Source organism: Anomaloglossus baeobatrachus, chromosome 6 (assembly GCF_048569485.1).
Source record: "Anomaloglossus baeobatrachus isolate aAnoBae1 chromosome 6, aAnoBae1.hap1, whole genome shotgun sequence".
Classification (NCBI taxonomy): Eukaryota; Metazoa; Chordata; class Amphibia; order Anura; family Aromobatidae; genus Anomaloglossus; species Anomaloglossus baeobatrachus.
The window spans coordinates 342,710,112-342,737,045 of NC_134358.1; the positions used below are offsets into that span (position 1 = coordinate 342,710,112).

Here is a 26,934-nt window from a genome sequence, read left to right on the forward strand (position 1 = left end):
CTCGACTCTGCTCTATCCTTCAAGCCACACATCCAAGCCCTCTTCACCTCATGCCGATTACAACTCAAAAACCTCTCCTGTCTCCGTGCTTTCCTTAACCAAGAATCAGCAAAAACATTAGTGCATGCCCTCATCATCCCCCGCCTCGACTACTGCAACCTCCTGCTCTCTGGCCTCCCTTCCAACACTCTTGCACCCCTCCAATCTATCCTAAACTCTGCGGCCCGCTTAATCCACCTCTCCCCTCGCTACTCCCCAGCCTCGCCACTCTGCCAATCCCTTCACTGGCTTCCCATCACCCAACGACTCCAGTTCAAAACACTAACCATGACATACAAAGCCATGCACAACCTGTCTCCTCCCTACATCTGTGACCTAGTCTCCCAGTACCTACCTGCACGCAACTTCAGATCCTCACAAGATCTCCTTCTCTGCTCCTCCCTTATCTCCTCTTCCCACAATCGCGTACAAGATTTCTCCCGTGCATCCCCCATACTCTGGAACGCTCTACCTCAGCACATCAGACTCTCCCCTACCGTGGAAAGCTTCAAGAGGAACCTCAAGACCCACCTCTTCCAACAAGCCTACAATAGCCCTTAGTCCAGTAGACCACTGCAACCAGCTCTATCCTCACCTATTGTACCATCACCCATTCCCTGTAGACTGTGAGCCCCCGCGGGCAGGGTCCTCTCTCCACCTGTACCAGTCTGTTATGTACTGTTAATGATTGTTGTACGTATACCCTTTCACTTGTAAAGCGCCATGGAATAAATGGCGCTATAATAATAAATAATAATAATAATTGTTCTCAGGCTTTTTTCTCCTGCCTAAAACCATTTTGGGAAGTGGGAATTTTATTGTCTCTCTTGTTTCGGCTTCAGGATGGACTGGTGCCTCAGTTTCAATGTTTATGTTGTGGGACAACTGTTAGATGCGGGGGGAGAGTGGAGGGGGGGATGTTTCTGCAGCTCTAATGAGGCTTTTATATTTATGTCTGCTAATGGTTCTCATGTGGAGGAGGGTTGGAACTCTTTGCTGACTGTGACTGCCTGCACTACATACGCATACCACCAGAATGGCGGGTAGGATTAACATTCTTTCTTGGAATGTTGGCGGCTTGGGGGACCCCAAAAAAAGGGTAGCAGTAATGGAACAGGTCAAATCCTACTTTCCAGCAATCATCTGCCTACAGGAGACACATTTGGAGGGCGAAAAAATAGCATACATGAATCGCTCATGGGTGGGCCATTGTTTCCACTCAACCTACACAGCTCATTCCAGAGGTGTCAGTATTTTAGTCCACAGAGCAATCCCATTTGAGATCATTTCATCCACAGCAGATCAGGAAGGTAGATTCATTTGTGTGCACTGTAAAATATTTAACAAGGAGCTCCTTCTGATAACAGTTTATATACCACCTCCATATAATAATACTGTTATGAACAAAATTGCAGAAATGATTAGCAAAACACCCAATGTACAGGTGGTGTGCACGGGGGATTTCAACATCATCATTCACCCATATTGGGACAAACACAATGCGGGTACTCAGAACACTATCCTAACTCCAAATTTGGGGACACGGTGGCTGAACTGGCACTTTCAGATTTGTAGCAAATTCGAAACCCTGGAATCAAGCGATTCTCAAGCTATTCCAAAACACACAAAACTTTGTCCAGAATAGACCTGATCTTGGGCTCGGAGGGTATACTACCAATGGTGGAAAACACGGAATACCTTCCTAGAGGTTTATCAGACCATTCACCACTGTTGACACAACTTAATATTTTACCCGGGCTTGATCATACCCGTAGCTTGTTGTCCTTTAATCATTTTTGGCTACAGATTATAGATGTTGGCCCGGTTGAACTAGCCCTTGAATACTATTTTCAGGACAACTGTACTGGGGAGATGTCGCTTAACACTGTTTGGGATGCCATGAAGGCCTGTCTGAGGGGGTCACTGATACAGGGGGTCAGTAGATCTAAAACTAAGTTGGCACAATTTGAAATTTTTCTTAAAGAACGGGTCCAGATGATAGAACAAAAGTACATTCTGTCGGGATACACGGGACTTACTGGAATGGAGGGAGGCACAAGAAGCATATGACGCTCACATTAAGGAGCGGGCCACTAACAAAAGACTTTTTTCACAACAGAGATTCTTTGAAGAGGGCGAAAAAGCGGGCCATTTATTAGCGGTGATTGCTAAAGCACAAAGTGCCCCTACAAATGTGTTCCCCCTAAGGGATAAAACCGGGACCATAGTCAATCAACCTGACCAAATTTTGGCTACCTTCTCTGAATTCTACGAACAACTTTACAGTAGTAAACTGCACTATGATAGGGAACAGCTTCTTACCTGAAAGACATCCCCTTGCCCTCACTTTCAGATAATGACCGAGTATATCTAAACTGTCCACTCACACTGGAAGAGTTGCATTTCGCAGTATCATCCATGCCCAATAATAAATCACCGGGTTCAGATGGGATCCCCACAGAGATTTATAAAAAGTTTGGAGACATTCTGCTGCTGTCGACCTTCCAGCAAGCAGCCAAAAATGGCTCTTTGCCACGGTCGATGCGAGAAGTGGTGATAGTTGTCATACCTAAACCTGGCAAGGATCCCCTCATCCCTGACTCTTATAGACCTATCTGTCGGCTACCTACAGGCATCAAGATAATAGCTAAAGTACTAGCTTCCAGACTTAATAAGGTTATACTTTCACTAATCCATTCGGACCAGTCGGGGTTCATGCCTTCCAGATCAACGGCAGTGAATATACGACGGTTACACCTCAACTTACAATTGCCAGTTGATAACCCAGGGGATAGAGTAATTTGCTCCCTAGACGCCACTAAGGCTTTCGACTCTATTGAGTGGGCGTTTCTTTGGGCAGTACTTGACAGATTTGGACTGGGGAGGGATTTTATTTCCTGGGTAAGACTTCTATATAATAACCCTACTGCTAGGATCAAAGTTAATGGATGCCTTACTTCTCCTTTCCACCTAGGTAGGGGCACCCACCAGGGATGCCCGCTATCCGCCTTACTATTTGCTCTGGCCATTGAGCCTAGGGCGGCAATGGTTAGATCCAATCCAACAATTAACAAAATTTATAGGTGGGTAGAGTACTCAGAGGACTAACATATAATCTCAAACCCTAATTAAAATATACATTTTTTTGATATTCATTAAAAAATCCACAAAACAAACACAGACACATAAAAATGATACAACTGGATCAGGTTAACCTTGTAGCGTCCACAAGGAAAACAGGGGAGGGAGGGGTGACAACATAACCCTAGGTAAAGGGATGTATCCCTACCTGCCAACGGGAGGGTATGACACCATAAGTTACCGGGCGCCCCAGTTCCACGTCGGCTTTCCCTCTGCCTGACCCTAATATAGGGGTAAATAGGAGGGTCCTACTTATAATAATACCACTGCATATATGATAAACAGGCAGTTACATCCTCTATACTAATTTCTTGATCCAAAAATATTTTTATATTGGACAACCATAAAATTATTATTGAACAATGTGGTGTACTCAAATATGATACCACAATAATAATCCAATTAAATCCTGGAGTCGTATCACAAGGAGCTCAAAAAAAATTCCTGGCACCACTCCAAAAGAAATGTGGTAAAAATTTGGATAAGCCACAACTACAAAAGTCACTGCAAATAGGCATAAAGATAACAAATGTCCCATTCACATTCAGAGATAAATAGGAAGTAAAAGATAAATCACTTCCCTGAAAAAGCACAAATCCAGGCCTCAACGCGTTTCTCCTCTCCCTTCAGAGGTTCATCAGGAGGCTAAGGGGAGATGGCAGCGGGTCCTGTTCAATAACAATCCATGGCTGTAAGCAGCGTTCATGTGAATGAATGGAATATTTAAAGCATGGCGCCGGGAAAAGGGGCTGTCACATGGATCAATCAAATGAGGGCTTCAGTGTCTACAAGCACAACTGCGCATGACTGTAAACGATAGACGCTAGATGTCTGTGACATCTACTGCGCATGCCCAACGTCCAATGAAACACAGGACGCTGGATCAAAAGTGCAGCTGCCAAGAGGAGTGTCACTATTGTGATCTGCGTCCAATCATCACACAGTGGGTGTGGCTACACGGAAAAGTATTTTGATGCTTTAAATATTCCATTCATTGGGGCGGAGCCTGGACCGGGATATGAGCACACACAGGGAGACACTCTCCTGCTGACTCACCATGATACCGCTGGAGCCGCCGCACAGCTGACGATTATAGTCACAGCAGAGGGCAGGGGAAGTTACCAGCATCCAGCAGGAGAAGTCAGAGCTCCTGAACCGGCAGCATGTCCAGGCGGCGACAGAGGGAAGTTGGAGCAGGCAGAGGGCCTGGATCACAAAATGGCACCGAGGTCAGAGAGAAGGCGGAGAAAGCAAACACAGCCTGCCAGCATCGTATGAAAGCAGCTGCAAATCTTGCACAGTTTGCAAGACAATCAGAGGAATCTCTGGAAGTGCCCGGTAAGATGGTAGAGGAGAAAGGGGAGGAGGAGGAGGAAGATCTGGAGGAGGCTGAAGGAATAGAGGGAAAACCAGGAGAAGACAAACAGGAGGAGGATTCAGGAGAGCAGCAGGCAGCAGAGGAAATACAGGAGAACCCCACTATTAAGGATGTGTTTCAGGGCACACAAGCCCTCACAACATTAACCCAGCAGGTGCTGGGAATACAGGGTGTTATAGCTACTCTCAAAAAAGATCAGAAGAAAACTGATATGAGAACCAGTGATGTGTAGGAAAGAGTGAGAGCAGCTGAGGATCATATAATTACACTGCAAAAAGCAGAGAAAAAGTTCCAGCAGCAAATATCTGAGTTGTCCGCAAAAACCGATGACTTGGAGAACCGTTCCAGGAGGAACAATATAAGACTGGTGGGCGTCCCGGAAAATGTAGAGGGAAGAAATCCTACTGAATTCATAGAAACGTGGCTTAAAGAAAAGATTGGCGTTGATAATTTGACCAAGTTATATGTAATTGAGAGGGCGCACAGAGTCCCAATGCAACCGCAACCACCTAGCAAGGGGCCCCGTATGATGCTGGCGAAACTGCTTAACTACAGGGACCAGGATATTATTCTACGCAAGGCGCGGGATCTGGAGAACCTGACAATTGATGGACACCCAGTGGCTATGTACCCTGAATAATCAGTAACGGTTCAGAAGCAAATAATGCAATTTACAGTGGTAAAGAGACGACTCCGTGAGCTGGGGGTTAAATATTCCATGTAGTTCTCAGCAAAACTTCGAGTAGCAGCACTGGAGAAGGTGCACATTTTTTTGATCGAGACGAGGCCATGAAATGGATAGACATCAATGCAAGGAAGCTGCAAACAGGAGAAGGATAGAAGCAGGCTATGAGGGACACTGCAATTTCGTGATTTTCCTGTACTACAGGGCTGGCTACTCATAAGTATTTGCATATGCTAGAGGAGAAGGAGACTTCATAAGCCCATTTTTATGGCGGTGACTGTACACTTTTTTTTTTTTTTTTTTCCCTTCCAGGTTATTATTGTTGATCTCTTGCTCCTGTCCCTGAATGTTAGATGGGGCAGGGAGAAGTTTCCTAATACTAAGCTGGACAATGACAGGAGGAGGATAATAATTCCCCCCCCCCCTTTTTTTTCTCTTCTGGCCGTGCGGCGGCGATTGATAAATGCTTAAGTTTTCAAAAATTCATTTCTTAGTAGTTTACATTATATGATATATGCAAATGAAAACGAATATGGTGAAGGCGAGAGGTGAGTTAGGGGATTCTGCTCACTGAGATGAGACAGGTTTGGTATGATAGAAAAGGAGGAAGGAGGTTGACCGGTCTGGGGGAGACAGACCTCATTCCCTATAAGGGAGTTAAATATGTAAATCGGAGGTGGAGGAGTTTTGTTCGGGTGGTTCTAATGGGTGGGTTAGGGAAGGGAAAGACTCAGCGTACAGGGGACAGGATGTTTGTTTAAAGATAACCAGTAATTTTCATCATGGGAGAGGAGATTAAAATATTATTTTGGAATGTAAGGGGACTGTCAGAGGTAGAAGAGTTGCAATGATAAAATATATGCTAGACCAGAGACCATCAATAATGTGTGAAATGGAGACGCATTTGTCGAGCGAAACGACAAATGTACTGAACAAGCGATGGGTGCAAAAGGCGTATCACTCTACTTTTTCTACTTATGCTAGAGGGGTCTCTGTGTTGGTCCATAGATCCGCCCTATATGAAGAAGTGGAGACATAGATAGACACAGAGGGACAATATGTAATGGTGATCTGTAAGTTGTATGGACAATTATTATGCATTACTGCTATATATGTTCCACCGCCTTACACTAGTGTCAAAATTAGAGAGGTGAGAGAGTGTTTGACTAAATGTGGCAATTTGCCATTCTTGTTGGTCGGTGACTTTAATAATGTCATAAATACATATTGGGACAGGAGCAGAAACTCACGGGAGGCGAGGAGGGACGGAGCGACAGCATTTGGTATCTTTATTCAAGAATTGGGGTTGGTAGACTTTTGGAGGATAAGGAATTTAGGGATGATTTGTTTTTCCTGTCAGTCAGCGACCCATGGTACGCTTTCCCGTATAGACCTGGCCTTGGGAAATGAACTGATGGATTTTGGAATTTCAAATGTTGAATATTTGGCTAGAGTAATATCGGATCATAGTCCAATACTGGTATCTATTAAAAAACGGCGAGTAGGGGAGAGGCTAACAAGAGAATGGAAGCTACATCCGGTTTGGGTAAAAAGTATTGACATGGACGGTCTAGCCAGTGAGATTCTGGAATATTTTGCCCTTAATAGAGGTAGTGCGGATCCATTGGTAGTTTGGGATGCCATGAAGGAATACCTGAGAGGCCTTTTATTTAGAGACGTTTGCCGTTGTACGTCTCGTAGTATACAGGCGGAGATTGATTGCTCAGAGGCCTTGAAGGGAGCAGAAGCAGCGATGGTAACACAGCCCACACCAGAGAATAGGCAGAAGCTAAAAGCAGCTCAGGAAGAAGTTACCGTATTTTTCGCTTTATAAGACGCACCGGATTATAAGACACACCCCAAATTTAGACATAAAAAAAGGTAAAAAAAAGAAAAATGGGGTCCGTCTTATACTCCGGTGTTCTCTTACCTTACGGTGGCAGCAGTGGTGGTGAAGCAGGGTCACAGGAGGCACAGGTTGTGCTGGCAGGCGCGGCGGGTCAGTGGCAGCGGATCCGTGGTGGCAGGAGCCGCGGGGTCCATGGTGGTGGCAGCAGCAGCGGCGGCGGGTGAGTCGTGCAGCAGGCCGGTGAGTGAGTGCAGTGAGTGTCCCAGTGTCCGCGGTCTCGGTTCAAATGATGGCTCAGTGGTGGCAGCGGCGGTGACGGCTCAATGGTGGCAGCTGCGGTGACTGCTCAGTGGTGGCAGCGGCGGTGACGGCTCAGTGGTGGCAGCGGCGGTGATGGCTCAGTGGTGGCATCGGCGGTGACTGCTCAGTGGTGGCAGCGGCGGTGACTGCTAAGTGGTGGAGCAGACCGATGCCGTGTTTTCCCAGTGTGTCCACGGTTCCGATTCAAGTGATGTTGCCCGGAGCGGCGCATGCGCACATGGAGCTCTCATCTAAGGGCTCAATCTGCGCATGCGCTGACTCCCGGAGCAGCGCGTGTGCAGGTGGAGCTCTCATCCAAGAGCTCCATCTGCGCACACGCCCGCTCCCGGCGCCATCATTTGAAAGTGGGACCGCGGACAAACTGGGTAACTTGCTGCACAGCCGCCCGCCCTGCACGCACAGAGTGGCAGTCAGCAGGCTGCCCGCCCACCCTGCATGCAAGCGGCCGGGTACCTGTGGTTGTGTGCGGGCGGCAGCCAGGTGCCTGTGTGAGGGCGGCAGCCGTCTGCCGCCCGCACGGGCACCCAACCATCGGCCGCACACAGCGCCCGGCCGCACACAGCCACGGGTACCCGGCTGCTACTGCACGCAAGCACAGGTACCCGGCCGCTTGCACGCAGCCACAGGCACCCGGCCGCCCGATCGCTGCACAGACAGGACCCCCAGGTACCGCTATATTCGGATTATAAGACACATCCCCCATTTTCCTCCCAAATTTTTGGCAAATGAAAAAGCCCCGGGAGTAGATGGTCTACCGGTGGAGGTATACAAATCCTTGTAAGAAATACTCTTACCCAATTTGCTGAGTGTCTTGGAGGAGGCAAGGGAGAGGGGGACACTGCCAGAGTCTATGAGGGAGGAGATAATAACAGTAATACCTAAAGAGGATAAGGATCCAAAACTCCCTGAATCATACAGGCCCATCTCACTGTTAACGACGGATGTAAAATTTTTTGCCAAAGTACTTTCTAATCGATTAACAGAAGTGATATCTACCCTAATCCACCAGGATCAGTCGGGTTTTATGCCTAATAGATCCACAGCAAAAAATATACGACGATTATACCTTTACATGCAACTGCCGGTGGACAATCCGGGACAGAGAGTAATAACCTCATTAGATGCTCATTAAGCATTTGACAGTGTGGAATGAGGATACCTGTGGGGAGTGCTAAGACATATGGGATTTGGCCCTAATTTTATATCCTGGATACAGCTGTTTTATACTAGACCAGTAGCTAAAGTGAGGATTAATGGAATATTGTCATACATGGTGGATCTACAAAGGGGTACTCGCCAAGGATGTCCGCTCTCACCTCTCCTTTTTGCTCTGGCAGTGGAACCACTGGCGGCTGCTATACGGCAGAACAGAGACATAAAGGGATTTGTATATGGCCATCTAGAAGAGAAGATAGCCCTCTATGCAGACGACATTCTATTGTTTCTGGGAGACCCAGGGGCATTGTTGAGCTGTGCCATGCAGGTGATCGAGCAGTACGGGGGGGATCTCTGGACTGACTATCAATTGAACCAAATCAAATCTGTTTCAGATGGACGCGGGAGTGGATATGTCAATCCTTGGTGATGAGGTCAACAGACTGTGGGTTGTGGACAAGTTTAGATATATGGGCATTCAGGTATCCATGCCAATTGGGAATTACATTACTATTAATCTAGTCCCTTTGCTGAAGCAACTGCGAAGTAAGATAACTGCTTGGAATAAGCTTTATCAGTAATAGGACGGATTAATCTTATTAAAATGGTGCTTATGCCCAAGATACTCTGTGTTGCACAATTCTCCTGTTTGGATCCCTTAGAGTCACTTTAAGGAGATTGATTCCATGTTCCGTGCACTAATATGGAAGAACAAGCAAGCCAGACTTAAACTCGAGACGCCACAGAGACCGAAGGATGAGGGGGGGCTAGCACTACCATATCTAGGAATATATTATCTGGCAGCTCAGAGTCAACATTTCAGGGGATGGGCAGATTCAGGAGTGGTAGACGCAGCATCCAGACTCTTAGGGCATGTTCTGCATCGGAAACCATTAGTGTTCGGACTGGAGGACGGATCATTTGGGAGAATAGGAAAAAAGAGCCCCACACTTAACCTGATGAATAGAATCTGGAGGAAGATCAAGCAAATAAGAGGGATTACAGCAATAACTGAATTCTCTCCATTTTGGGACAATGAAAACTGTTCTGAGATATACAAGATAGGCAAAATTAAGGAATGGGCACGTAAAGGTATATGGTATATAGGGCAAATTCTTAGCCAGGGACGTCTGAAATCGTTTACACAAATACAAGATGAGTTTGGGATATCCCCACTTGGGTGGTACCAGTACAAACGGTTGGCACATGCAGTGGTGGCTCAGCAATCATTGCTGGTACAGGCAGACCTAGTACTGAAATATGTGTGTAGTAGTGGACCCACAAGAAGAACCATATCTATTATATATAGGGACCTACTCCATACATATTTGCTTGATCACCCGGAAACACTAGGACTAAATGGGAGGCAGAGATAGACAGAATCACTGATGAGGTATGGGATAGTGTTTTGGAATACATACCTAAATTATCAATGAGTGACCAGCAAGATTATCCCACCTCTACGTGGTGCATAGGGCATATAGATCCCCGCTAATTATGTGTAAAATGGGATTGAGGAGTAACTCCGACTGTCCTAGATGTAATGGAGAAGGTGCCGGCATTTTTCACATGTGGATGCGCTCCAGGTTGGCACCCTTTTGGATAACTGTTCTTTATAGAATAGAAGGGGCTTATAGATGTAAACTTCCCAGACAACCCCTGGTCTGTCTTTTAGGTTACATGGAAGAAATAAGAGTAGACAACAATTTTAAAATAGTGATAGCCAGACTGCTGTATGCGGCAAAGAAAGTAATTGCCAAACACTGGATGCAGGGGGACCCACCGACTAGAGGGGAATTTGTCGCATATGTTAATCATATTGTTCGAATCGAGAGAAGCATATATGGGAAAAGGAAACAACTCGCACTTTTTGATAGAATGTGGAATCCGTTGTTGCAGTATGGATAAATATTAGAGTTGAGAGATGTTGGACTAGGGGCAGAGATAGTTCTATACATTCCAATATATGCTATTGAAGGGTTAAAATGTAAGATCTTTGATATTGATATGGGTAATATGTACGCTGAGGGGGGAGGGGATGTTGGGGAGGGAAAGTTTATAGTTCTGCTCGTTATTGCTGAAAATAGAACACATGCTTTGTATACTTGGTGAAAAATAAAAATGTATCTGATTAAGAAAAAAAAATATTCCATTCATTCACATGAACGCTGCTTACAGCTATAGATTGTTATTGGACAGGATCAGGGAAGTGATTTATCTTTTACTTCCTAGTTATCTCTGAATGTGATTGGGACATTTGTTATCTTTATGGCTATTTGCAGTGACTTTTTTAGTGGTGGCTTATCCCAATTTTTTCCACATTTCTTTTGGAGTGGTGTTAAGCTGGGTTTACACACTGCAACGTCTCAAACGACATCGCTGTAACGTCACCGGTTTTGTGACGCAATAGCAATGTCGTTTGCGATGTTGCAGTGTGTGAAACGCATCAGCAACCTGGCCCCTGCTGTGAAGTTGCTGATCACTACAAATCGTTCAGGACCATTCTTTGGTCCTTTGTTTCCCGCTGTGCAGCATGATCGCTAGAAAGTTTCAGTGTGTAAAGGGACTTTGCAGCGACTTTGTTAGCGACTTCCCTTTCAAAAAGCTGCTTTTCAACGTCCCCAATGACTAGCTAGGTCGTTCTGCAGGTCCGGATCGCTGTTGCGTCGTTGGCCAGGTTTGCCTATTTGACAGCTCACCAGAGACTCACCAGAGACTTTGGGAGGTCGCTATTGCGTCACAAAACCGGTGACGTTACAGCGATGTTGTTTGCGATGTTGCAGTGTGTAAACCCAGCTTAAGGCATTTTTTTGAGCTCCTTGTGATTTGACTCCAGGATTTATTTGGAATATTATTGTGGTATCATATTTGGGTACACCACTTTGGTCAATAATTTTATGGTTTGTCAAATATAAAAATATTTTTTGGATCAAGAAATTAGTATAGGGGATGTAACTGCCTGTGTATCATATATGCAGTGGTATTATTGTAAGTGGGACCCTCCTATTTACCCCTATAATGGGGTCAGGGAGAAGGAAAGCGGACACGGAACAGGGGCGCCTGGTAACTTATGGTGTCATACCCTCCATTGGCAGGTAGGGACACATCCCTTTACCTAGGGTTATGTTAGCACCCCTCCCTCCCCTGTTTTGCTTGTGGACTCTACAAGGTTAACCTGATCCAGTCTGTATCATTTTAATGTGTCTGTGTTTGTTTTGTGGATACTTTGGGATTTTTTAATGAATATCAATAAAAATGTATATTTTAATTAGGGTTTGAGATTATATGTTAGTCCTCTTAGATCCAATCCAGACATAACAGGGAGGAAAAAATAGCGTTGTACGCAGATGACACACTCCTTTTTCTGGCCAATGCAACATCATCCCTGCCAAGGGCAATGGGGGTTATACAAGAATTTGGGAAGTACTCAGGTCTATCAATCAACTGGGAAAAGTCTGTATTACTTCCGGTGGATGGAACCACAAACTCACCTAACTACGTACACTCGGGCCTACAGGTTGTTGTACCAGTTTAAATATTTTGGGATAATGGTCACCACTCATGTCGAGGATTATGAGAGTCTCAACCTAACCCCTATTCTGTCAAAATTTAAGGCTAAGAAGCAATTCTGTTCTCGCCTGCCCTTCTCAGCAGTTAACCTGATCAAAATGATCTGGATGCCCCAACTATACAAGCTACACAACTCTCCACAATGGGTCTCTCAAACATTTTTCCATACGGTAAACACATTATTTTGGGAATTCATCTGGGGCGGACAGATGCCGCGCATTAGGCTCGAGACCCTGCAGAGGGATAAAAGTAGGGGAGGTCTGGCGGTACCCAATCCATGGGTTTACTATCTGGCGGCTCAGCTTCAGCACATTCGGGGATGGGAGGACCCTGGAGGTGGGGGGGCACAGTATATGATTCTACCACAATATTTTCACTCCACTAGTCTATACGAGGTTCTAGAGGCAGGAGGTTTCGAAGCTGCTGCTAATAGTTGACCAACCCTACTACTAATCCAAAAACTTTGGGATAAAACTAAAAAAACTACAAGACATTCAGGGAATTTCACTATACACCTCTATATGGAAAACTCCATGGTTACCTAACTTGCATCGTTTAGGAGGGTTTGGGAGCTGGGCTTTGAGAGGGATAAATAGATTCACACACATTGTGGAGGAGGGCCAACTCAGAGGCTTTCCTCAGTTGCAAGCGGAGTTTGAGATCCAGAATTCGGAGTTTTATAAGATCTTGCAACTGAGAAATGCCTATCAGGCAGAAACCCTATTACGGGTAGAGCATTGGAGCAGAACAAAGTCATGCAACGCATAGCAACCTCTGGAGGCTCAGCGGGAGTGATCTCTTGTTTATATTGGGATCTAATATATCTGGTGCACTGGAATTGTCCAGAAAACGCAAAAGAAAAATGGGAACGAGCTATAGGACCTATTAAGGTTAACCAATGGGTAGAAATTTTAGAATTCCAAGTCTATCATTGGGGGAGGCATACAGACTGTCACACCTGTACGTTATTCACCAAGTATATTGCACTCCTAGATTTCTGTTTGATCTTGGAGTTAGAACTGACCCCTTCTGCCCGCGATGCAAAATATGTTTCGCAGATTTCTTACATATGATCTGGTCGTGTCCTGATATTGAACATTACTGGAGAGAGGTGACAGGAATAATCAATAGAGTATATATGATAGAGACGAGCTTGACTCCCTTTGTTTGTATTTTGGGATACGTGGAGGATTTACCTTTGGCGGGGGAGGGCAAAGTGGCCGTATCTAGACTATTATATATTGCCAGGAAACTAATCGCTCAACACTGGACCTCGGACCACAGTCCTACAATACCTGAATATGTCAAAAAAGTTAATTGGGTGATAAATGTGGAGAAAAGTATATATCGAAAAAGAAATGACGTCGCCAAATTTGAAAAAAATATGGGCACGATGGATACACGGGTCAGGGTTGGCTTCGAGGGAATTGATTAGGTTCAGATTGGGCTTACTCTAAATTGATATGGGGAAAAGGGCGAGAAATTTCTGCAGAACTTATCTATAATGATGACGGTGGTTCGGGGAGAAGAGAGTAGCATGGGAACAGGTCAAAAATGACATTTAACTGTGTACAATGCCAAACAAACCAAAAACTCAAAAGAAAAACAAAAGTCTAATTGGATTAATTGATAAATGTAATAATGGTACCTAAGAACTTATGTCTAGGAATGTGTGGAGCTGTAGATTTGACATGAACTCTCCTCTCTACAAGACTGTTTCTTTAATGTTTGTTGGGGAAGGGGAGGGTTGGGAGGTGGTAGAGGCTGGGTAGTCTCCAATGTTTATTTGGTTGTAACTTGTAAAACTTTAATAAAAACATTTAATTAAAAAAAAAATATCGGTACCTCATCACCCATTCTCTAATCCCGAGTCACTAACCCTGTTACAAAAAAGTCTAAGAATATGCGATACAGCAGTCAATTACGGAGCTCAGTTCCCTCAATCTTCGTGGATGAATGCCATCTGGCCCGTGCAATTTGTCAATGTTTAATTTACTCAGACGCAGGCGTACTTCTTGTGTTAAATTAATTATATCAGGTGGTGAACTTTGATTTTTGACTTGTTGAATGGAACAGTCAGTTCCTTGGTGAACACGGATGAGAAATGCCTGTCTAATATGTCTGCCTTTTGTTTGTCCTCTAATTACCTTATGTTTTAAGGGGCCGATACTATCCTTTTTTTCTTTTGGCAGTAGTGTATTTATAAACATTTTTGGCTTTTATATTAATGTCCTTGGCGATTTTTGTTCCAGTAGCTAATTTTGCTAGCTTGATTTCATTTTTTTTTTTACACTTTATATTGATATTTTTATACTCCTGAAATGCTATTTCTGTATTCTCAGCCTTCAAGATTTTGAACACCCTTTGTTTTTGTTTTATTATACTTTGTACTGTCTTATTCATTCATAGTGGTTTCTTTTTATTCCTGGACATTGTATTTCCAGAGGGTATCATTTTTTACAGGACTCGAAGTATATCCTTAAACTTACCCCATTTATTTTTGGTATCTCCAATTACCATGACATTGTCCCAATCTACACAATTAAGCTTTTCCCCTAATTTGTTGAAATTCGCTTTTCTAAAATTCCAGGTTTTAGCATTTCCCCTTTCAAATGTTGTTTTGAATACTACTTTGAAGCTTATCATATTATGATTGCTGGTGCCCAAGAGCTCGTGGATCTGTTCATCTGAAATTGTATCTGGTCTATTTGACAGAACCAGATCTAGCAAATTATTTTACCTCGTTGGTTTAGCTACCATCTGAGTGGTGATTGTCTTGAATTGTAGATAAGAACTTACAGCTTTTAGCACAACCCAGAGATTCTACTGTACTTCCCCTTTATTAGCTCATATGGTATGTGTTTGTGGGATGCGCACAACTCTTAAAACCTTTAAGAGATCCCCAACAAAAAATATACTTTAGCCCCTGGAGGTCTTAGGCTATGTGCACACAGTGCGTTTTTTTGCGGCATTTTTGCACGTTTTTCGGGTGCGTTTTTGGCCTCAAAACTGCATGACTTTTCTTCCCCAGCAAAGTCTGAGTTTTCATTTTTGTTGTTCGCACACAACCTTTTTTTTAAGGTGTGTTTTTGAGCTTAAAAAAAAATGGACATGTCAATTCTTTCCTGCGTTTTTCTGCGTTTTCCCTTCATGCAATGCATTGGAAAAACGCAGCAAAACGCAGAGATCAAAACGCAGCCAAAAACGCACCAAATCGCAGTAAAAACGCATGCGTTTTTTGCCGCGGGTGCGTTTTTAGCGGCCAAAAACGCAGCGTCAAAAAAACGCAGCGTGTGCACATAGACTTAGGCAGAAGATATCATGGTCAAGTTTCCTATCACGGTTTTACATAGGAAATATGATATGTATTGTCATCAATTTGCGCTATATAAATTTGAGGCTGATGCACAGGTCTCAAAGTTACATAAAAATGTGCGCTACATTCGTCATTTTGTCACAATGCTGAAAATATGTCCTACAGCTGTGGAATTTATGCAAACTTAAATATTCATTAATGTATGCTGGCTCTGAAAAACCTATGATCCTGCTTTGATCAGAGTAAACTTGGGCCAGAGAAGTGAAATTGCCATCCTCTGTGTGTAACAAACAAAAAGTCTTGCTGTCTTTTTCTCAAACATTTCTGTGCTGTAACTACCTGTCCATACTAGGTCTTACATCAATAGGTCTTAAGGCTGCTTTACACGAGTCGATATATTGTGCGATGCATCGTTAGGGTCACGGATTTTGTGACGCACTTCTGTCATTCGTAACGACATCTTCTCATGTGACAGCTCCTTGCGAGTCCAACCGATGCCTAATCGTTTGAAATTCGGCCATCGTGTACTCATCGTTTAATTCCATAAAATCGTTCAGTTTAGTCTTCATGAACAACACATTGCAAAGTGTGACACCGTGTAATCGGCCATCCTCGTAGTTGTTTGTGACGTCATTAAACGTTCAGGGCGTATTTGTGGTTTTAAATAATCACGCCTAATCTATTCAGATTGGTTGTAGCAGATGCGTTTTGATTGGTTATTACTGTTATAAAATACGGAGCTGTAGTCATGATGTGTCAACATTCAGCCTTGGCGTCATGCACAGTGTTTTATAGTGCATTAGTCCTAATTTTTCTTACGTTTGTTTGTTCGCTGCCAATCGCCCCATTTTGTGACTCCTGAATGGAAAGCATACTTGTTGATGACCTTGGAATCTCTTGTTCTCTTGTGAAGTCAAGCAGATCAAAATACCACAGCCGTGGGACATAAAGATCGGCAGTGGCAGCCCCTGAACGTCGTGACTCCTCGACTTTGAGTTCCTTTTTATATACAGTGCGTATGTCTTGTATTTTTTTCTTGATAAGATTTATATCCACAGGCTCATTAGGAAAATGGTTTTTATAGATACTAATCAGATCCGCATAAGCTGCTTGTTTGATGCGTTTGTTACTATATTCAGGCGATTTAATTTTCCAAAGACAGGTTAATGTGCGATATTTTTCAATGAAATCACGCAAAAATAATTCGTTTTGATGAGCCGTCATCTGTGAAGGAATATATGAGAACATTTTATTTTACACTGTTATATGTTTTGAAAACGAAAGATAACAAAAATGAAAAAAAAAACAAAACCTTATGTTTAAAAAAACATAATACACGTTAAAAAATTTAAAAAAAAAAGTAAAAATTATACATGAGACACATTGTGAACGGATAAATAACACAATAAAAAAACCATAAAAAACCAAAACTAACCCACCTTTTGAAGATAGATACTCTGAAATCGACATAAACCAGACCACAAACAATAAACAAGACTGATGCTAAGGACACACGAGGCAACAAAGACGGACGCACAAGAGAAACAATATATATGGGATCTAACCAATCAACCACATTAGCAGAACTGGATTGAGCAGGTCAGAAGAATTCAGGGCGTGCAACACTCCAGACAACGTCACGGAGGGGTGTATAGTTTGCCTAATTACGCCCATACAAAAGACAGATTGACCAAAGGAAAACATGTGTGAAGCCTTTTGGACGTCCGCCATGGCCAATCAATATATCGATGAGCGCTTTGGGGTCGTTTAACAACACTCAACGTGTGACACATGGACAACTACCTATCAGCGATACAAACAAAAAAAAAAAAGACTTTGCCAAAGAAATCGCACGATGGATTGGCTCGTGTAAAGCAGCCTTTAGTGTCAGCTCACCATCTCTCTTCCCAAGTTATAATTAACGCCATATGTTCCATGTGGGGGGTGTATATATGTCCTATTCAGAGATTTTTTAAGAATTTTATATTTTCTCTGTGACATTTTTCTAAGTGGACTAATATCACTTTAGTGAGAAAGGTGCTGGAATTTCTAGCATTTATGTATATGGAAGAATAACATGTATTTTGGAATTTACGTTTAACTAGCTGTAGTACCAGACATCTCTCCTTCTCTGGCACTTTCTGTCTCTGTCTGTATCTTTGTCTCTCTCTGTCTCTCTCTCTGTCAGTCTCTTTGTCTAGGTCAGTCTCTCTCTCTCTGTCGCTCTGTCAGTCACTCTGTCTCTCTCTTTCTCTCCCGGTCTTTCACTCTTTCCCTTTCTGTCGGTCTGTCTCGCTCTCTCCCGGTCTGTCTCGCTCTGTCTCCCGGTCTGTCTCGCTCTGTCTCCCGGTCTGTCTCGCTCTGTCTCCCGGTCTGTCTCGCTCTGTCTCCCGGTCTGTCTCGCTCTGTCTCCCGGTCTGTCTCGCTCTGTCTCCCGGTCTGTCTCGCTCTGTCTCCCGGTCTGTCTCGCTCTGTCTCCCGGTCTGTCTCGCTCTGTCTCCCGGTCTGTCTCGCTCTGTCTCCCGGTCTGTCTCGCTCTGTCTCCCGGTCTGTCTCGCTCTGTCTCCCGGTCTGTCTCGCTCTGTCTCCCGGTCTGTCTCGCTCTGTCTCCCGGTCTGTCTCGCTCTGTCTCCCGGTCTGTCTCGCTCTGTCTCCCGGTCTGTCTCGCTCTGTCTCCCGGTCTGTCTCGCTCTGTCTCCCGGTCTGTCTCGCTCTGTTTCCCGGTCTGTTTCGCGGTCTGTCTCGCTCTGTCTCCCGGTCTGTCTCGCTCTGTCTCCCGGTCTGTCTCGCTCTGTCTCCCGGTCTGTCTCGCTCTGTCTCCCGGTCTGTCTCGCTCTGTCTCCCGGTCTGTCTCGCTCTGTCTCCCGGTCTGTCTCGCTCTGTCTCCCGGTCTGTAACGCTCTGTCTCCCGGTCTGTAACGCTCTGTCTCCCGGTCTGTCTCGCTCTGTCTCCCGGTCTGTCTCGCTCTGTCTCCCGGTCTGTCTCGCTCTGTCTCCCGGTCTGTCTCGCTCTGTCTCCCGGTCTGTCTCGCTCTGTCTCCCGGTCTGTCTCGCTCTGTCTCCCGGTCTGTCTCGCTCTGTCTCCCGGTCTGTCTCGCTCTGTCTCCCGGTCTGTCTCGCTCTGTCTCCCGGTCTGTCTCGCTCTGTCTCCCGGTCTGTCTCGCTCTGTCTCCCGGTCTGTCTCGCTCTGTCTCCCGGTCTGTCTCTGTCTCTCTCTCTGTCAAATTCAAATTCAAATATGCTTTATTGGCAGGACCAAAATACAATTAGTGTTGCCAAAGCAAGAGAAATACAGTAAGTGTGGTGGGAGGGGATCAGGGTTATGGGGGAGTTGGGGGCACAATTTGGGCTCTGAAAGTCCATTTAGGGGCCTTATCCCTCAGCTTATGAAATGTGGTGACATATTGGGTGGCGATCTCCACCATTGATTCCTCTTCCCCCAGTAGGAAGCGGAGTTTCATGTCCTCATCTATGGATGGAAAGTCCGGGGTATGGGTGGTAAATTTCTGGAAGTGGGTGGCCCTCACTGCTGAGTATTTGTCACATTGCAGCAGGAAGTGCGCCTCGTCCTCCAGAGACCCCTGCTGGCAGTGCTGGCACAGTCTCTTCTCTCGCAGCTTGTATGTCTGTCGGTGCCGCCCTTTTTCCACCTCTAGGCTGTGGGCACTCAGTCTGTACAGGCTCAGGGTCTGCCTGTCTTTGGGGTGGCGTAACCTTTCCAGATATAGGGCCAGAGTGTAGTCCCTCCGAAGTGACTGGTAGATGGTGAGTTTCTGGGAGTTCTCTAATTCACTCTTCCAGTCCTCTATGTATTGCATCTTGCAGCTCTCTGAGATCTTTTATTTGGGCTTTTGTCAGGCTGTACTGGCTGCCGCAGTTCCTGGCTTGCTCTGGGCTCTGGCTCAGCAGGGCTTTATGATGGTAGGAGCTGGGGTTGCTGTTCTGTATGTGCACCTGGTGTGATAGCGCCCTCTTGTGTATACTGAACCATAAGGGGGATTGGCCCAGCTCTGCCCGACTTGGAGGAGATATTTACAGAACTCCATGTAGAAGACTTAAGTTGGGCTGGAATCCCACTTTGTGTGGTCTGGGTAGGTCACTGGGCCCCATACCTCGCTGCCATATAGCAGTATAAGGGTGATGACGCTGTCAAATATCTTGAGCCAGACTCTCACAGGTGGTTTGAGGTGGTACAGTTGTCTTCTGATGGCGTAGACGGTTCTGCACGCTTTTCCTTTCAGGGCTTCTGCTGCTTGCTTGAGGCTCCCGTTATTGCTTAGCTCCAGACCGAGGTAGGTAGGTATAGCTGCTGGTTTTCTTCAGCGTGGTGCCATTTAATGTGAAGGAGGGAGAGCATATTTTATTCTGGTTCCTCATCTGAAACACCATGACTTTGGTCTTCTTTTGGTTGATGGAAAGCGCCCATGTGGTGCAGAATGTTTCCAGTACTGCCAGGCTATCTTGGAGGCCTTTCTCGGTTGGGGAGAGTAGCAGGAGGTCGTCTGCGTACAGCAGGAACTTCACCTCTCGGTCATGCAGACTGAGGCCTGGAGTGGGGGAGGACTCTAGAGCTGTTGCTAGTCCATTTATATAGATGTTGAATAGAGTTGGGCTCAGGCTGCAGCCTTGTCTGACCCCACGGCCCTGTCAGAAGAAAACCGTCCTCTTCCCGTTCACCTTCACGCTGTACCGGTTCTCAGTGTATGAGCTCTTGATCACGTCGTAGGTTCTGCCACCTATTCCGCTTTCCAGAAGTTTCAGGAACAGGCCAGTGTCTGTCTGTCTCTCTCTCTCTGTCTCTCTCTCTCTTTCTCTGTCTCTCTCTGTCTCTCTCTCTTTCTGTCTCTCTGTATCTCTCTCTGTCTCTGTCTTTCTCTCTGTCTCTGTTTCTCTCTGTCTGTTTCTGTCTCTCTCTCTTTCTGTCTCTCTCTCTGTCTGTCTCTGTCTGTGTGTCTCTCTCTGTCTCTCTCTGTGTCTGTCTCTCTCTCTCTCTTTCTCTGTCTCTCTCTCTCTGTCTCTCTCTCTCTGTCTCTCTCTTTCTCTGTCTCTCTCTCTCTCTGTCTCTCTCTCTCTCTGTCTGTGTCTGTCTCTCTCTCTGTCAATGAAATCAAATATGCTTTATTGGCAGGACCAAAATACAATTAGTGTTGCCAAAGCAAGAAAAAGTGTGACAGGGGAGTGGATTGAGGTTGTGGGGATGGGGTGTTGGGGGCACAATTTGGGGAATTATGGTCCATTTGGAGATCTTTAGTTCCTCTCAGCTTATGACATGTGGTGACATATTGGGCGACGATCTCCACCATTGATTCCCCCCCCCACCCCCCTAGTAGGATGCAGAGTTTCATCTCCTCGTCCATGGATGGAAAGTCCGGGGGGAGGCCCTCACTGCTGAGTATTTGTTACAGTGCAGCAGGAAATGCGCCTCGTCCTCCAGAGCCCCCTGCTGGCAGTGTTGGCACAGTTTGTTCTCCCGCGGCTTGTATGTCTGTCGGTGCCGTCCTGTTTCCACCTCTAGGCTGTGGGCACTCAGTCTGTATAGACTCCGGGTCTGCCTGTTTTTGGGGTGCCGTAACCTTTCCAGATATGGGGTCAGAGTGTAGTCCCTCCGAAGTGACTGGTAGATGGTGAGTTTCTGGGAGTTCTCTAATTGACTCGTCCAATCCTCTATGTATTGCATCTTGCAGCTCTCTGAGATCTATTTTATTTGGGCTTTTGTCAGGGTGTGTTGCTGACTTTGGCTGTACCGGCTGCTGGGGTTCCTGGCTTCCTCTTGGCTCTTGCTCAGCAGGGCTTTATGATGGAGGAGCTGTTCTGTATGGTCTGACAAATTGAAATTGAACTAGCTGGCCATAATGACCATCATTTGGAGGAAAAAGAGAGAAGCTTTGAAGCCTAAGAACACCAACCCAACTGTGAAACACTGGGGTGGCAGCATCATGCTGTGAAGTTATTTTGCTGCAGGAGGGACTAGTGCACTTCACAAAATAGATGGCATCATGAGAAAAGAAATGCATGTATCAATACTAAAGCAACATCTCAAGACATCAGCCAGGATCTTAAAGCTTGGGGGGTAATGGGTCTTCCAAATAGACAATGACTTGAAACATACTGTCAAACTGGTTACAAAGTAGCTTAAGGATAACAAAGTCAATATTTTGGAGCTGCCATCACAAAGCCCAGATTTCAAGCCTATTGAAAATGTAAGGGCAAAGCTGAAAAGGCAGGTGCGAGCAAGACCTACAAATATGGCTCAGTTAGACCAGTTCTGCCAGGAGCAGTGGCGTACCGTCAATAGAGGCAGACCACGCTACTGCTACAAGGCCCGCGAGCGGGAGGGGCCCGGGGCGGCTCCCTGCAGTGTCTGCGTTTTCACTTTAATGCATCATGCCCCCATGCCATCACCAAGAAGCTGATAATGCCACTGGGTGCCGGCACTGTTTGTCTAGCTGTAGGCTGGTCAACGCAGAGATGCAGACTCACCCACACTGCACACTGTGCGCGGCCTGTGCTGAAGAAGAGGGAGTGGCCAGGCAGCTTTTTCCTCCAATCAGAGAGCTGTCAGAGATGCCAGAAGGAGAATAGCCAATCAGGAGAGGGGGCGGAGCTTGTTTAGTACAGTTGCGGGAGAATGAAATGATGAAAAGGAAACATTGCTGGAGTGGAGGAAGAGTAGTGACCACAGAAAAGCGGAAACAGCAGAAAAAAACAAGTAAGCAGCGGAGAACAGAAGGAATAGAAAAAAAAAGGCGAGGAGAAGCCAGGACAACTGACAAGAGGTGCATGCAACAGGAAGACCAGAGCCACTATCATCAACTCTCAGAGCACAGGAGCAGGTGAGTATTATAATGTACAAACGTCTGCCTGTAAAGGCCCCGTTACACGCAACGACATTGCTAACGAGATGTCGTTGGGGGTCACGGAATTCGTGACGCACATCCGACGTCGTTAGCGATGTCGTTGCGTGTGACACGTACGAGCGACCACTACCAATGCAAAATACTTGCCAAGTCGTTGATTGTTGACTTGTCATCCATTTCCAAAATATCGTTGCTGCTTTTGGACGCAGGTTGTTCGTCGTTACTGAGGCAGCACACAAAGCTACGTGTGACACCCCAGGAACGACTAACAACACCGTACCTGCGTCCTCCGGCAACGAGGTGGGTGTGACTTTCATGCAGCTGTTCTCCGCCCCTCCGCTTCTATTGGACACCTGCCGTGTGATGTCGCTGTGATGCTGCACGAACTGCCGCCTTAGAAAAGAGGCTGTTTGCCGGCCACAGCGACGTCGCTAGGAAGGTATGTGACGGGTACTAGCGATATTGTGTGCCACTTGCCCGTGACAGGCAAACGACGGGGGTGGGTGCTTTCACGAGCGACATTGCTAGCGATGTCGCTGTGTGTAAAGCGCCCTTTACACTACAGAAAAACTGCCCTGTGCTGTGCCATCACTTTGTGTGTGTGTGTGTGTGTGTGTGTGTGTCTGTTGTGCCCCTGTGCTTGTGCCATCACTGTGTGTGTGTGTCGCCCCTGTGCTGTGCCATCACTGTGTGTCTGATGCCACTGTGCTGTGCCATCACTGTGTGTGTGTGTGTGTGTCTGTTGCCCCTGTGCTGTGCAATCACTGTGTGTGTGTGTGTGTGTGTCTGTTGCCCCTGTGCTGTGCCATCACTGTGTGTGTCTGTTGCCCCTGTGCTTTGCCATCACTGTATCTGTTGCCCCTGTGCTGTGCCATCACTGTGTGTGTGTCTGTTGCCCCTGTGCTGTGCCATCACTGTGTGTGTGTATGTGTGTGTGTCTCTTGCCCCTGTGCTGTGCCATCACTGTGTGTGTTTTGCCCCTGTGCTGTGCCATCACGGTGTGTGTGTTTTGACCATGTGCTGTGCCATTAGTGTGTGTGTGCCTCCCCTGTGCTGTGCCATCACTGTGTGTGTGTATGTATTATCCCTGTACTTTGCAGAGTTTTACTATAGATCCGAAGGCTATGAAGGTCATAATCGTTACCATTATATGGGGGAGGCAGATGTGAAAATGTATATTGTGTGTGCGGTGAGGCGCACGATTAAGGGCATCCCTACTTTAGGCCAAGTTCACACATTGCAGATTTTTGGGGATTTGCAGTGTGATCCCACTGGTCGTGCTGCAGTGGGCTCTGCTCAGTAATAGGACGGTGGTTATATTCAGACTCTATTTGGTGATATTTGGTCATGGTGTGATGTCATTATTTTGCAATGTATTATTGGCATTGGTATGGTGGGTGTTGTTCAGTAACACTATGTAGTGTTATGTGTTATTACTGACTATAAGCCTCCCCCAGTAACATGTATGATGATTATTATATTAATACTTTATTGTAATTTTTTTTATCAGAGGAGGGGGGGGAACCCATTCAGACTTTTGCTATGGGGCCCCATGATTTCTATGTATGCCCCTGGCCAGGAGGAATGGGCCCAAATTCCTACCACCTATTGTGGGACGTTTCTGGAAGTAGCTCCAAAATGTTTGACCGAAGTCATACAGTTTAAAGGCAATGGTACCAAATTCTAATGAAATGGTTTTCACTTTGCAGAGACTAATAAAAAATGCCTTAAAACATTCTAACTCTCCTTATTCTGGCATTTGGCAAATAAACAATTTTGGTTCATAATTGACCTAAAAAGGGAAAGGTTTATTATGATTTAATGTCAGATTGTGAGAAAAACGTGAGAGTGGGGGGGTGGTTTGAGCCGCCGCACTCCATACACCGGGTGGTGACTGAAGCTGCACTGGCGCCACTCACATGACTGAAACATGAACACTGCTGGGAGGATTAGATTTCATTTCCTCTCATCAGCTGGGTTTAATATGCAAGCAGGCAGGTTCAGAATGCTATTAACCTGCAGATTAACCCTGTATCTGCAGGCTAATAGCATTTTTCCATGTTACTGGTTCCCTTTAATAAGCCGCAAGGACTTGTGTAGGCACAAATGAATCAGTGATCTGTTTCACATTGATCCTAAATATATGGTCATCGACGAATAATAGCCCATGCCTTATTTTTGTGTGCCTTTTTAGTTTTTCACAAAATTCTGTGGCATAAAGCATCATGTTATTAAAATGTTGTTCTTCCCTAACCAAAGCCTATAGCTATGTATGTATTTATGAACCACTGTGTACAAAATGTTATATTCTTTTTTTTTTCCATAATATAATGTAATTAATAAAAATCATTGACCAATGCTTTTATTTTCACTGTTTAATTTAGAAGCAAATTATATTTTTATTTCTACATTCTAGTTGTGGACCTGGATGGAGGACTTACAAAAGGAACTACTAGATGATGTCTACGCTGAGTCGGTGGAAGCTGTTCAGGAATTAATTAAGCGTTTTGGACAGCAACAACAAACAACTCTCCAGTTTACAGTCAACATAATTAAAGAAGGTGAAGATCTTATCCAACAGTTAAGGTAATTAGCATACTTTTTTTTATAGTATTTTTATAGATGCAATGATAAATAGTTTGTTATGCCTTCTAGAAAAAAAATGTAGAAATTGTTTACAGACAAAATTGAATTAACCTCTAGTTTCTGTGAAGTTCTTGAAGGGTTAAAAATAACTTCTTGGATGTGATTTTAAGTACTTTGAGGGGTGCAGTTTTTAGAATGGCGTCCCTTTTGGGTATTTTCTGTCACCTAGGTCTCTCAAAGTCACCTTCAAATGTGATGTGGACCCTAAAAAAATGGTTTGGTAAATTGTGTTGAAAAAATGAGGAATAGCTGATGAACTTTGAACCCTTCTAACTTCCTAACCCCATAAATATTTGTTTCAAAAATTGTGTTGATGTAAAGTAGACATGTGGGAAATGTAATTTATTAACTATTGTGTGACATAACTCTCTGGTTTAACCCCTTCAGCCCCGAGGCACTTTCCGTTTTTGCGTTTGTTTTTTGCTTCCCTTCTTCCGAGAGCCGTAACTTTTTTATTTTTCCGTCAATATTGCCAACTCGTCTAGTGAGTACGGCCTCGCTTAATGCACTTGTATTGAGCAAGGTGGCGCCCCCTAGACGAGTTCTAGCTAGGACTCTGCATATCGCATACTTGACCGCCGTTCCCGGCACAGACACCGGAGAATCCTCATAGCGCACAGTGAGTGCACTGGGAGGATTCACAAATCTGCAGTCACAGAGTGATACAAACAGCCTGACTCAGAGGGACTGCAGACTTGTCATTCTAGACTGGACAACCCCTTTAATATTTGCTTCAAAATCTATTTTTTAAAATGCAAATAAGAGGGCTTTGGTGCACCCTTGGCGTGGACTATGCCTTGGTGCACTCTTATATTTGTATATGAAAGCCAGTCCCTTCTGCTGATTGACAGCGCTCACTTAGTAAGAGCAGTAAAAAAAAAAAAAATCAGACATACAAGCTGATATTAGACAGCACTCACTTTTACTATTGGAGCTCTGTCAATAAAAACAAAAGACTTTAAAATACAAATATGAGGGCGTAATGGTGCACCAAAGCAAAGACCACCCCAACGGTGCACCAAAGCATAGACCACCCCGACGGTGCACCAAAGCATAGACCACCCCGACGGTGCACCAAAGCAAAGACCACCCCGACGGTGCACCAAAGCAAAGACCACACCAATGGTGCACCAAAACACCCTCATTTGCATATTAAATAAAAGTAGATTTTTTTGCATATTTTAAAGGGAACCTGTCACCAGTTTTTCTGGCATTCTAACATGTTGTATATAAGAGCCAAGACCGCTGTGTAGAACATAAAAATCCCTTTATAATACTCGCCTAAATTATGAGTGGGTGGTGCGGTGCAGACTGGTCGGATGGGTGTCTCCGTTCTCCGGTATCGGCGCCTTCTCCTTTGGCCATCTTTGTCCTCCTTCTGAAGCCTGGGTGCATGACGAGTCCTACGTCATCCACACTCGACGGCCTTGCGGTCCTGCGCAGTCACACTTTGATCTGCCCTGAGTGCATTGTAGTGCACCTGTGCAAGACCTCAATGTCGGCTAGTGTGGATGATGTAGAACATGTCATGCACCCAGGCTTCAGAAGAAGAACGACAAAGATGGCCGAAAGAGGAAGCGCCGGTATCAGAGAACGGAGACACCCATTCAACTAGTCTGCACCGCACCGCCCTTAAGGTGAGTATAAAGTGATATTTACGTTCTACACAGTGGCATGGGCTCTTGTATACAGCATGTTAGAATACTGTATATAAGAGCCCACTGGTGGTGGCCCCAGCTTATAGTGACCAAATCTGGTGACAGGTTCTCTTTAAAGAAGCACTTCGGTCATTTCTACCCCTGAACCTGTGTAAATGTTAGTGCAGTTTACGGTCTGTAATAATTCACTCACCAATAGCTGTTTTCTCATGTATCCGACTCCATAATGACTTTACATCCACAGCTCGTCTCTGCAGACTTCCCTCTTCTCCGGTCTTCTGCAGCACATCTCACCATGGTTCCCTGAAAAATAACAATG

At 45.3% G+C, this 26,934-nt stretch overlaps 1 protein-coding gene across 14 annotated transcripts in view; it reads left to right on the forward strand.

Moving 5' to 3' along the window:
- The window catches only part of TRIO (trio Rho guanine nucleotide exchange factor), a 3,493,742-nt gene that overhangs the window by 561,621 nt on the left and 2,905,187 nt on the right, over positions 1-26,934 (forward strand). For all 14 annotated transcript variants that reach the window (XR_012724343.1, XR_012724344.1, XR_012724345.1 and 11 more), the window contains exon 15: positions 24,728-24,897. Coding sequence is in view for 11 of the 14 variants with exons in the window: in XM_075314973.1 (XP_075171088.1) it covers positions 24,728-24,897 (170 nt within the window). In the remaining 3 variants the exon portion in view is untranslated. The remainder of the gene's footprint in view (positions 1-24,727; positions 24,898-26,934) is intronic.